This window comes from Lissotriton vulgaris, chromosome 2_1 (assembly GCF_964263255.1).
Source record: "Lissotriton vulgaris chromosome 2_1, aLisVul1.2, whole genome shotgun sequence".
Lineage (NCBI taxonomy): Eukaryota > Metazoa > Chordata > Amphibia > Caudata > Salamandridae > Lissotriton > Lissotriton vulgaris.
Window position 1 is genome coordinate 1,557,683,205 of NC_141687.1, and position 13,375 is coordinate 1,557,696,579.

At 46.6% G+C, this 13,375-nt stretch overlaps 1 protein-coding gene across 1 annotated transcript in view; it reads left to right on the forward strand.

Annotated features, from left to right (window-relative positions):
• The first annotated feature begins 632 nt into the window (after positions 1-632).
• UBXN4 (UBX domain protein 4) overlaps positions 633-13,375 on the forward strand; it is a 210,254-nt gene continuing 197,511 nt past the window's right edge. The window contains exon 1 of the mRNA XM_086954984.1: positions 633-826. Within this exon, the coding sequence (XP_086811110.1) occupies positions 745-826 (82 nt within the window). The 5' untranslated portion in view covers positions 633-744. The remainder of the gene's footprint in view (positions 827-13,375) is intronic.

Sequence of the window (13,375 nt, forward strand, 5' to 3'; positions counted from 1 at the left end):
TTTTTAGAAAAAATCGAGGGAATATATTTTCCCCATTGACATATATTGAAGCAGAGGCAATTTCAGATACTAGACAGCTAAATTAAACACATTGTTGAGTTGAGAAACTGGGAGTCTACCCTCTCCCGCCTGAATCGGGTCCAAACTCCAATGTCATGTATGCGTGGTCCAAAATCTGAAACAACCAATATAGGTAAAAGCTAACACAAACTGTATTATACGTTGCTTTTACGTAATAATGCTACAAGCTAAAGAAGTGAATTATTTTAAGCAACGGCCAAAATTCTAAACTCTGCGTGATAAAAAATCATGAATTCCAGCAGAATGCCACGACGAAAAAATAAAATATGCTCTATGTTGTTCACGTGACTTATTTTGTCACACCACATGCAAAGCACGGCAACTGACAAATCTCGATCACAAAGTTGCGGCTCAGTTTATCAGAAATCAATGGGAATATTAAGAGCGATAGTGGAGTCCTACACACTTCATTTATTTACCTGAGCACCAATAGGAAGGGTACTATATCTGCCTTGGTACCCCAGGGGTGCCTTTGAGAAGCATTTGGTGCGGTGCAGTGGTTAGCGATGAAATGCGTAAGACTACAAATCCCGTGATGCCTCTGTGCCGCCGCGCAAGCGCAGACTGCCGCCGGGAACAGTTAGTCATCAGTTTGGGTGTTGTGGTACGAGGCAGTGGAGGTGACAGGCTGCTGTCAGGAGTCCTGGACTGGGAGAGGCGAGGATGCTGTGGTTTCAAGGCACAATCCCGGACGCCATTGCCAGGGCTAAGCAGTGCAGCGCCGTGTTCGTGGTTTTTGTAACAGGTAGGCCCGGATAGCCTTCTCTAGGGCACACAGGAGTGAGGCCTGTCACTTTCGTTCCGTGGCCTGTCTTGTCTTCCGACTGCTGTTTTGAGACCCAGCTGTCGCTCCGGTACTATTCCCAGAGGACACTGAAGAGTTTGCTGTATCCCCTCCCACACCTGTTGGTGTATTGTCGCTGCTTACCCAACATCTGCCAGTTTACAGGGTTAATCTCACACTAGCCTGTCAGTCCGTACGCTGCCATCACCTCACGAACGCAAATCGTTATGGTGATGAGCTCCCATAAAAGACTCCGTTTGCTGGGTTGTGCCATGTGTGTATTTGTATTTCTTGCACGTATTTCTGTCACTCGAATGGAGTCCCCTCGTTTGGCCCGCACACACCTAATGCCGCAGTCTTCTCCAACCACACACTCAGAGTTGCACCACTCTCAACCAATTTTGGAGAAAGGCTGTGGCGTAAATGCCAGATTTGTCGACTTTGAATCTGGGGGATCAAGCCCCAGTCTATGTGTCGGCTCAACATCCTCCGAGTTGGGGCAAATCACCTAATGTCACAGCGCATAAAAAAATAAATCACTGTGTTCTTGTGTAATGTAAATGGTGCACGTGTAAAGCGCTCTAATACCTGCGGGTCGAGTTCGCGGTATATAAAACTGCCAAAACGTGTAAAGCGCTCTAATACCTCCGGGTCGAGTTCGCGGTATATAAAACTACCAAAAAATGCTGGATTTTCAGCCCACCTGCCACTTTGCTTAAACACACGTGCCCCCCTTCAAAATCCCTTCTTAACTGCTGGGATTCACATGTTATGTTCTAGTCTGCCTGAGTCCCCCGACCACATCTGACAGTATGCTAGATAGAACCATGTATATATATACCATTTATCAGAAGAGGTGCCTTATGAACATAATAAAAGTAACATTAGCAAATGGGCAGAGGCGACCCGAACACCCAGCATGGCAAATCTCAAGAACAAGCATTTGCAATGCAATAGGTCTCGTAATAGAAAAGTTTGAGCTTTTGGTGTGTAAAATGTACATTTTTTAAAAATTTTTGTTTGTTTTTCAAAATATAAAAGTATTAATTTTGTTATTAGAAATGCCAATAGTTATAAAGTTAGCAAATGTTACATCTATGGCATTAGTAAAGGTACATGTTTAGTTTCCCCTGTCTTACATGTATTGATCTTGTTAAAACATTGTGATTTGTCAGAACAGAAGTGAAAACATTTAACATCTTTTTATGACATTTGTAATAAAGCTTGAAACATTGACAGAAAATATTTGAACCAGTTGTTGTTGAATGGTTGCACAGATTGGTGCTGAGTGATGTTGTTTTGGGGACAAGTGGTGCTGTGGCGTTCAGTGATGCTGTTGTAGTGCATAGTGATGTTGTGGTGCCCCTGAGTGATGCTGTAGTGGTGCTGAGTGGTTCTGTGGTGGTGCTGTGGTGGAAGTGTGCACTGCCGGCGGTGGTGTGTGTGCCTGGTGGAAGCGTGCACTGACAGCTGGTGGTGTGTGTGCCTGGTGGAAGCGTGCACTGACGGCTGGTGGTGTGTGTGCCTGGTGGAAGCGTGCACTGACGGCTGGTGGTGTGTGTGCCTGGTGGAAGCGTGCACTGACGGCTGGTGGTGTGTGTGCCTGGTGAAAGCGTGCACTGACGGCTGGTGGTGTGTGTGCCTGGTGAAAGCGTGCACGGACGCTGGTGGTGTGTGCCTGGTGGAAGCGTGCACTGATGGCTGGTGGTGTGTGTGTGCCTGGTGAAAGCGTGCACTGACGTCTGGTGGTGTGTGCCTGGTGGAAGTGTGCACTGACAGCTGGTGGTGTTTATGCCCGGCGAAAGCGTGCACTGATGGCTGGTGGTGGGTGTGTGGCTGGTGAAAGCGTGCACTGATGGCTGGTGGTGTGGGTGTGTGGCTGGTGAAAGCGTGCACTGATGGCTGGTGGTGTGTGTATGTGGCTGGGGAAAGCGTGCACTGACGGCTGGTGTTTGTGCCCGGTGAAAGTGTGCACTGACGGCTGGCGGTGTTTGTGCCTGGTGAAACTGTGCACTGACGGTGTGGTTGTGTGTGTGGTTGTGTGTGGTTGGGAGTGTGGTTGTGTGTGTGTAGTTTTGTGTGGTTGTGGTTGGGTGTGTGTGTGTGTGTGGTTGTGTGTGTGGTTTTGTGTGTGTGTGTGTGGTTGTGTGTGTGTGTGTGTGTGTGTTTATAAAGACGTTTTAGCTTTCAGAAGTAAGAAGCTCCAAGGCAGAACGCCTTTCTGTATAACAACTGTATCACATGTCGGATATTGAACAACGCAGGGTGTCACATATCTAATCTCAACAAGCATGCCTTTGATCGCATTAATTAATGTATGTAATGCAAGGCACAGGCAGTCACAGAGTTCTATATTAATGTCAACACAACACGGCTGTCCGATAGCAAGGCCCGAGGAAATGCGTTCAAACTAGTGGATGTGGAGACAAACAGGGAATGATGTGTGTTATCACCTATTTAAATGGCACTCACCTGTGGAAGGCACCTCGAGAATGGTGTAATCACTGTGAGTGCTGTGGGTCTTGCATATCAAAGTGTACAAGATATCTATCTAAGTCTTCAGCTACAAAAGCAAACTAGAATAGGAAACCCGTAAAAAATGGTAAATTGCTGTCCCATTAGCTAGCATATTTTTGTTTTTTGTAATGAGGAATAACGAGAGCACAAGATGACTATATATACAAGCTACTTTCACCCGATGTTAAAGATCGGGGCCTTTGAGAGTCAGCATTTTTAATGATCGGTATGCTATGATAACAGTGGCAGGCAGTGGTAGGATGCACCAAAATCGATTCGCCAACACCACAATTGTAAGGTCATTTAAAAATCCAAAAAGACAGTCAAGCTATTATACAATTATGCTTACATTTACCAGTGTTTTTTCCATTTCTTGACATCAATGCATGTGTTGCGGTGTGCAGCAGCGGTCCTGCAGAATGTATTGTTTGCATGTATTTGCTGTTGGCCATATTAAGTGTGTCGTAAGTCACTCGGGTGCCTTTGTGTTACCAGAAGCCATTACGATCTACGCACTACGATCGCTGGGTGTGGTGGGCACTGGAAATTTCCTCGGCTCACCTTTGGGTCGTATTACCACCCATCGCTGATGCTCAGTGGCGTGAGTAGGTGTGTGCGCTGGGAAGACGAGGTAGGGACGCGCTTCTGGCACGTTGCTGCACAAGATAAACTAGGGTTTGCACCATTGAAGTGCTGTGAAGATATACCCTGGAAGTCCACTCCCGCCCCGACATTAGGACTCTGGCTGAGTGGGCGGCTGTCAAAACGGTAACGTAGAGAACACTGTCTGTCCAGCAGGGGGTGGCGCCCCAGCGGAATGCGTGGGATGTTTACATCGATAAACTGCAGGCTAAAACACAGGAGAGACTCCCTGAGAGCTAGCTTGGTGACAGTACGGAGTGCTAGCAGAAGTGAACAGCACAAGCAATATGGCCGCATACAATGCAGCGATCGTAGTGCGTAGCGTATGCCACTCTTGTGTACATGCTGGAGCAACAGGTCAGCAGTTTCAGTGGGTGATGGGTAAAGCACTCACTTGGATATAGCCTTTCTCTTTACGTAATGTGACTTCGTGCGAGTTAAACTAACAGCACTTGGCAGCAGAATAAGGGTGGCAGAATAAGCCTGTTTAGAAAGTCTTAAGGGCATTCTTGTTTAAAGCAAGGTCATTGAGTAACATTTTGTCAAACAAGACATGCATAGGAAGTGGGGGGCGGCCGGGAAACTGAAAGTAGGGCCGGCCGGACGGCCATGAATAATTTTGGGAGGAGAAGCCACAGAGCACGGCCGGCTGGCCGGTCATGAATAATTAGGGGAGGTGTCATGGCTGGATTTTCTGATTAGATGGGATCAGCCCCTAGGGGCCCCTCCAACCCAGCCAGAACGTAATCACATCCCTCCTCAGGACCATCTATCCAGGCACCTGGGTACCTACCTGAGGATGGGGAACTCGCAATATACAAGCTCATATTATTAAAAACACCACTAAATCTATAGGGATACTAAGAATACTCACTGATTACTAGGGATATCCATACCCTACACCACACTCATACATCAGTCAGTCTCGCGGCCACCCCGACCCAGACCGGTCTACCCTAGGGCAGATATGACACACAATCCGGTGCGTCTACACATGGGCCTGCAGAACCCAATGCTCTCCTTTCCAAACGATCCACAATCCGGTAGATCTACACGCCAGTATCCTCCCTGACGCTCTCACTTATGCAAGCCACAATCCTGTGGGTATCCGCATTGGTAATCCCCCCCAACGTTCTCACTAACGCCGCATATCAACGACGACCACATTCCTATGAGCACCTTCAGTTATATGTTGGGAAGTCTCTCTCCCTATTTACTAAGGGCTTGCTACTACAATATTAGGAGTTAGCCAATTAATATAATGTACCTCTTATTCTTGGCATCATAGGTCCACTCGCTCCCTATTTATGTGATCACCACTTACCTGTAATAACCACCTAGGAGATACATTTACCTGGATTGAACAAGAATATAAGGCACAGCTCAGTTTACTACAAACTGGGGGTTATTTTATTAGAACAATATAAACACCTACACAGATCTGTAACTGACAAAGACTATAGATAGAACACACCGCTGAAAGAGAAAAGATTAGCAATACAATAGCTTAGGAAATAAGGACAAGATTAAGATGCAAGTGTAAAGTAAACTAATGTGATGAAAACAATATCACCTGATTAGTGTGAAGTCTTGTTCTAGCTGTCATCTGGGTTCCTCTCTCGTCTGTGCCTTGGCTCATCTCAGACTCTCTCTCTCTCCTGCACTCTTGGATACACCTCTGCGCTGATCACTTTGCACTGGACTCCTCTCCCCCACGAACTGTCTCCACCTTCCAGCTTCAATCTAATGGTTCCTGCCGCTCTGATCACCGTTCATTCCACTAGCTTATTCACTCTGTCTCTGCGCCAATGTCCAAATAACTCCAGCTGCTCCCACAGGTTAGTCCACGATCTCTCCTCCGTCTCTTCTAAAAGGCATTACTTCAGACTCCAGCTATTCACACCTCCTCCTGATAAGTAACTGCTTCTGACTGCTTCCTTCAGTTCCAGCTCACTATTCAACTCAGCTCTCTCCAGCTTGAACCCTCTCTTTCTGCCAACTCTTGACTGCTTACCACTCCTCCACCTCAACACGACTGACTGACTCCGCCTCTGCACTTCACTGATATAGAATGCTGTTTCCTCATGGAAAGTTCCAGCCAGCAGCTTCCTCCCACCAATCCCATGCACCAGGCTCCTTGCGCTAGACGCTCCCACAGTGACCAGTCTGCTTGTTTCGTCTAGAGACCTGAGCCCGGGAACAATTCCTGATTAGATTCAGCTCTGGCCGGTTCTCTCCGGTTCGCTTAGGGCGAACAACAGCCTTAACTATAAACTTTACCTTTACCCTGAAAAGCCTCTCAACTTCATCAAGATGGAGTCCCTCTAGTTCTAGGCCTGTAGGCCTGAAAGGAATGAAATACCCCTTAGCTCTGCCAGAATACCTACATAAACCATACCAATGTGTCAAGTATGTCAAAGCCAATAGGCAATAGACAGGTTAGTCAAGAATAAGGGATCTATCATCATATTAAGCAGCTATCCTCTTCTAGGTCTGGAAGAAAGGGCTTAAAAGAGCCAACACAAGCTAAGAATACCTATCCTAGATGTGAGCAAGACTAAGATCTATATCACTGCTACATAGAGCCAAAAACTCTGCCATAACAGGAGGAGAAGCCGCAGAGCGCACGCTGGGAGAAGCCCTTTGATGTGGTGTCACGGCCTGCGGCCGTGAACAAATGCAGGAATAGAGAACAAATGGGAGGGGGGGGGAGCAGGAGGTGAGCCTGAGAGTGACTGAAGCAACATTGGAGGGCAGAAGTAAATGGGTACCAGAAGCTAGAGAACAATATAGGTGGTGCAGGGAGAGCAAACATGCAATAGCAAGGTGGAGCTTGAGAAGGACGCAGACATGAAAGCAGCGTGGGTTGGGGGAGCACACTAGGGAGAGCGCATCATGGAAGGGCGCAGGGGAGAGCCACACGGGCGAGACAAGGCAGGGAGGAAGAGAAGCATTACTAGGTAGGCAGATGAAGAAAACGTGCGCTTTGGCAGGCTAAAACAAACAGAAACATGCACTGGAATATTGTGCAAAGCATCGCAGACTGTCAAAAAATAATCACGGTGCACATTATGTGGTGGGGCAAGCTCGTATGTGGTGTGCGAGGCGGGCAGAAAGGAGGGCGGGGGAGGTGGGAGGGGGAGAGATGCTGATGTCAGATTAGCTGCGGAGCGGATCTCTTTCAAGTAGCTCACGGCCTCAAGGCCGTGAAAGTTAAAGCAATTGGGGGGAGGTGTGAGGGAGGCTGATAGGCAGAAGGCTCGGGCAAGCTCGTGCATGAGGACGTGCACTTCTCGAAATCCGCTTTTTGGGAGCCTTTTTAGAGCCTTGGGTTTAAGTAGTGGTTTAGCTGCATTAGACTCACATACTCATTCCTGCGGAATGGAGTAGGCGAGACCTAAAAACGCAATGAAAACAAACAGGAACATTGTATCATAACCGGGTAACCTCTCACCTTGAAAGGAGAAATCCTATAACCACAGCAGAACAGTCAAATAACAAAACATAACTATCTCTCGCTGTCCGTCCCCCCCCCCAATCGAGGCCGTGATGTCCGATATGCACTGGGTCACCTCCCGCCAAACGTTTATGCCAGAATCCACATAAACAACATATAGTTTGCTGGCTAATCTATTCCACCCTCCAGGAAACCCCTTCCACACAAACTCATGCCACTTAATTGCTACAGTCATCTCCATATCACCTCCATCGCATGCATCACCCTGCTAAATCTTAAACGATCATACCTACTTGTAATTGCGCTTGTATTGCCCCCTCCCCCATTTCTACCCCCCATACCCGTCTGTGTTCTGGGCCTCACCTTCTAATGTACTTGAGTCAAGCATTAACTGACAAATCGATGGTATAAAGTAACCGGTCTAAAATTCTCTCAGTGTAGGATTATTTCATGTGGCGTATGAAACGGACATTAATGTTTTAATCTGTGTCACTTCAAAGAGGCTTACCCTTCCAGGGACTCATACATTTATCTGTTAGTCACTGTGCTGGTGATGCCCCTCCTTATATTGGTACATCTGAGTTCTCAACCTAAACCGATAGTCATGTGTGTTAAGGAACTGGTGCTAAAGACATGCATTAGTGGCCACAGATTATTGTTTGACTTTTTGAATGCTATTTTTCCTGTAAGTACTGTCGCTGGTATTTTGATTTGTATATATAGTCTTTAACTTTCATTTGTGTTGACAAAGGCATCACGACAAATATGTGGTGCATCGGGTCAAAAAGTCCGGAATAACCCCGAACTCCGTGGTTGAGCGTTTATTTAAATTCTTCTGGCCAAGACAGGATGTTCATGCAAACCCAGAGTTTCACTGTTTGTTATGTGGAGTTGTTTTTAGGTTTCGCCTATTACCATTCGCTTGCGAATGGAATGGCGAAAATTCATGGGCTCGATCGAATAGTCAAACCACTGCGGTTTCCACTGCGGTTTCTTTACAGTGCATGTGAGGTCACGTGACCACAAAAGCGGGTCACGTGACCACACACGCACGAGCATCTCCCTAATCCGCCTGCCCCCACCAGGCTCTCCCGCCCCCATCCGGCTTCCCTCCGCGCATCTGCCTATCACACTTCTCCCCTCGCACGCATTCCCGCCCCCCCCACCAGGCTCTCCCGCCCCCATCCGGCCATTTGCTTTTTCGAGCCGAGCATGGCGGAATAGTCTTGCTTTCCCGGTTTTAGCTTCTATTTGTCGATTCCCATCACTTCTCCCCTCACACGCATTCCCGCCCCCCCACCAGGCTCTCCCGCCCCCATCCGGCCATTTGCTTTTTCGAGCCGAGCATGGCGGAATAGTCTTGCTTTCCCGGTTTTAGCTTCTATTTTTCGATTCCCATCGTTTTCTCGTCATTCTATACCTTCCCGCCCCCCACCAGGCTCTCCCGTCCCCATCCGGCTTCCCTCCGCGCAGCCATCTGACTGCCACACTTCTCCCCTATTCCCATCGTTTTCTTGTTTCATGTGCCCCTCTCTCCCAATCTACTTTACATGTTGCTCTGTCGTCAGCGTCCTTCTCCCCCACCCGCTCTATACTGCTCTTTCACCCATTGCTTCTCCTACCTACCCACGCCCTCTGTTGCTTCACCTCACCCGCACCTCACTGCTCGTTTCACTTCCCCCCAGCACTCCATCTACTCTCTATTTGGCACTCCGTCCCCCCGGCTGGTTTACCATTAAGGAGAAAGCTTTTCCGCAACGGCGACAGCTTGTTAATAGTGCAGCACAAGACGAGTTCTCAACACAGGCCTACAGAACAGATCTCAGCACACTCCATGCACGTTCGTGAGGTGTTTTACACGAGGCATGCCGACATATTCTCCGTCCAGTGTTTCCAGCATTTCTTCATTACATTTGGAGATAACTGGCCAGCTACAGACTGGCGAGTGGCTAAGGGCCCATGCAGTCAGTGGGGACGGAACATGACGTTTTCAACTTAAATGCCACATCGCATAATGCATTACTGTTCCCACGTTGTAACTGGCAACATTCATTACAAAAGGAGTTCCATTCCACTGTGTTTTTGCTTGAGTCCTTCTCTCTTCTCTGAGGCGATGGCAATACCTCCTAAAGCGTGCACGCGGCCCATAGACTGATGTAACCCACACACCATGTCTGCCCAGTGCCATGCTGCAGACTCCCAGGTGGCGCGTGACTCCCAGGTGGCGCGTTGGCTGTCCTGTGGACGAAGAGCTCAAGTTTCTGAGCCTCTGCTCCTACCCCCCTACCATGACTGATGCCCGGCTTCCCCGGCGAATGTTTCTAACCACATTAGCCGGAATCTACCCGAGTGCTTTCAGGTCGCTCTATGTGCATGACCCTGGTGAGTAACTGTCTGTTCACTTCTCTTGTATGAAATGAATCGCTTTGCCTGTTTCGCTTGTCTCTACATCGTCGCTACTCCCTTTCTCAATCTCCAATCCCCACCCCACCCCCTTGTTTGGTTGATCGCCAATTCTGAAGCTTCATGGCGCAACTTTGATTCAGCCTTGGCAGGACGCGGAAGCAGTGGCAATGGTACAAGGGAGCTTTAGACACGGGACCCCAAAATATAAAACGGAGCCGAGGTCACAAAGAAACGCACTGATACCCCTCTGCACTTTTCCAGTTTGACCACATCTGTCCCCCATCTGCCCCCGCCGATTCACCTATCCAGTTTTACCACTAACTCCCCCTGCTGCCCCCTCCTTTCTCCCCTCCTCGCTTTGTCTGTCCCCACCCACCTATTCTCAAGAGGAGCCCCCATGCAGGAGGGGGAGGAGGGCTAGGGACACAGGAAGCGAAAAGCAGATGTAAAGTGCTTCCCTGCCCCCTTTTTTTGCAACCCGCCCGGCTGCTTCTTTTGAGGTCAGTGATGAAGTGTGGGGTGGGGTGGGGGAAAATGGCTCTCACGCCCCTGCTAGTCTGCATTGTGTCAGCATTCAAACCTGTGACCTGCTGGTTACCCAAACAAATCTTAGCAGCCGCAGCATCCTTTCAGTGAGCAAAAACGCAAACATTGACACCTGTGATCTGCGGGCCATGCGCCATTCTCGCCTGCTGGTGCATTAGCCACCCGAGCTGGCTCTGGCTCAGTGCCTGTGATTTACAGGTTAAACAGGACCCTTCCAGTGGACCGAATCCACGGACCAATGGCCTTCAAAGCATATCGTATCCGGCTGAACATTTATTTATTCAGGAAACTATACGCCGCGAACAAGGCTTCCGAGTTGGTCAGAGCGCCTCATATTTTATGCATGTTAAAATACAGTATATACAGCATTCCAGGCCAATAAGAAAGTATGGGGACTTTGATCCTGAGCACACTGGGTGCAGCGTCCGTGAGAGTCGAGGAGAGGTCAGATTACAAAAAAAAAAGGCTACATTGTTGGACTTCCACAGAGAGTAACTGCATATACAATATAATGCAGCTAATCTTTAAAGTGCAGGAGACCCACGTCTTTCCTTTCAGCCTGAGGTAACACAAGGTCACCATTGACTCTGCCGGAACAGTTCTTTTTTGACAAGAAGTATGGGTATTTTTTTCATAACATTAAAAATGACTGGAAACATAGTTCTTCATACATCCCGTTCAGTTCGACTTCTGACTATATATAAGGGGTGCACAAGCAGATAGCACCGCCTGTGAAAGCACAGAATGAGCGAGTGTTGTCGACTTCACCCAACGTGGGAGGTAAATACCAGTCACAGCATACAAATAGTAAAAGCTATATTATTCTGGAAGTAGTGCCTTGGTTTAGATGTATTTGCGTGCATAAGCACCGGTAAATCAATATTACAAATAGTAAATTGCATCGCCCTAAAATATTGTCATGGATTAGGCGTACTTGCTTGCTGAAACAAAGATCAAATCCCGTTCTAATGCTTATGGCATATCAGGTTTCGAGGTATCTGTCTGACAAATTAAACAAGCACTGGCGTTGCCAATAGGTTTCGCATTGGAAAGTTGGAGCTATTGGCTTTGTAAAGGACATTGTATATTTATATATTGTTATTAACAATGCCAATAACGATATATAAATATAAAATGTCATTTACAAAACCAATAACTCCAACTTTCTAAATGCGAAACCTATTGGCAACGCCAGTGCTTGTTTAAGATGAGGGCAGGTGTTGTTGGTGCAGTGCTTTCGAAACTGCTACTGTCTGCTCCTGGATTGCTTGACGTCACAACTAAAGTTAGTAAAATCCTCTGGGTTCTCTGTGCTACATAATATTTGTGCTAGAAAGAAAAAAAGAGTTACCTGATTTTCCAACTTGAGCATAACTTCATGTTAAAAGTTTTAGGCTTTTTTAATTTAATATATTACTGCTTTCTGGGAGTCTTAGTGTTTGCTTCCATTGAACTAATGCACCTCACTAGAATGGATTGTAATCGGGAATTCCAGTACTATGAACTTAGTTTTCCGTTAAAAGGAGTGAATCTAGTAACTTCCTGCTTCCCTCACCAAGTGATGAAAACAAGTTACCCCTGGAAGCCGCCACACAAACATTTAATTGGCATCATGTGTGCACCTAATAAGTTCATTCATAAGCTGGACGTGTTTCCAGACGTGCAAGACGAATTGGACAAATGTATAAATTCTCTTCTCATCTACATAGGGTTTCAGGCACAATGCGTCACCGGAATGCAACAGTGCATCCTCCTTGTACTTTGACCGAAGTGGAGGTTGGTAGTCAGTTGCACATGATTTACATCACTGGCCCACTTGTGGAACTGCAAAGCTACAGGTGGCAGAATGATGGGACAGAAAGTCTGTCCGCGTGTTACTTGAGCTTGTGACATCAGGCACAAATGAAGCCAGGGTCTCATGCCGATATGGAGGGCTTATCTTCTTCATTCTTAGTCACAGTCTATTATGCACTTTATATTCTTCTGTAAATATTATTTTAAATGCTCTAAGCAGTTTCTTCACACATATTTTAAAAAGAGAAGACCATGATGTTGAATTGATTTTCTGCAGTAGCACTTTCCTTAAAATTGCGATCAGAGCACGTAGGTCTATGATGGATTCCTGACCACATGTAACACAACTTGAGAATTGTTTTTAACTATTTTATGTAAAAATTATGGCTTTGTTTGTCGCACTATGCACTTTGGATATATGAATATGAATTTTAATACTTGTGCGAACTGTCTGTGTTGTATTTATGGTTTTGTGCTTTTATGGGTACTATTGTATCCGAATAAAGTTGAAGAACTGAAATAGTCACAGTCTGAGTGACAGCCTGTAACTATGCATAAAGACTCTGACGCCGGTGAGGTTTGCACAAGAGAAAGGTCTGCACAACCCCACTGCCACATGGCGTGGCTTTCCATAGCGGAGTGTGTTCTGCAGGATTGCAGCATTCAGAAAATCTAACTGGATCAAAACGCAGAATACAGTGAGCACTGTTCACTTAGAACTAACTGTTCTATAATATCCTTTACACAATTTGCTTGAATTGAATCCAAAAACAGTAAATGTAATCAAAAAACAACTTAGTTATGTTGCATCATGTACAAATTATTATTCATCAACAAATCATATAGAACACATTATTCGGTGTGCTGTACTTAATACTTGACAAAGAGATAACATTCAAATTCCCGTTGTGGTTTACAATCCGAACCAAAGTATATATAAGAAATAACAGACTTAACAATTGCAAATTATATCTTGGCCTTGAAATGAAGCCCGATGCATTTCGGGTCTCTATGGTGCCTTCCTCAGGGGAGTATCTGTATTGAAAAATTAGACTGTATCCTCGTCAGTGTTATCCAAAATTGTACGCATCTCTTTTTCTTTCCCGTTCTACTGCTAAGCATTTTGATCGTTATATTAAGACTAAGTT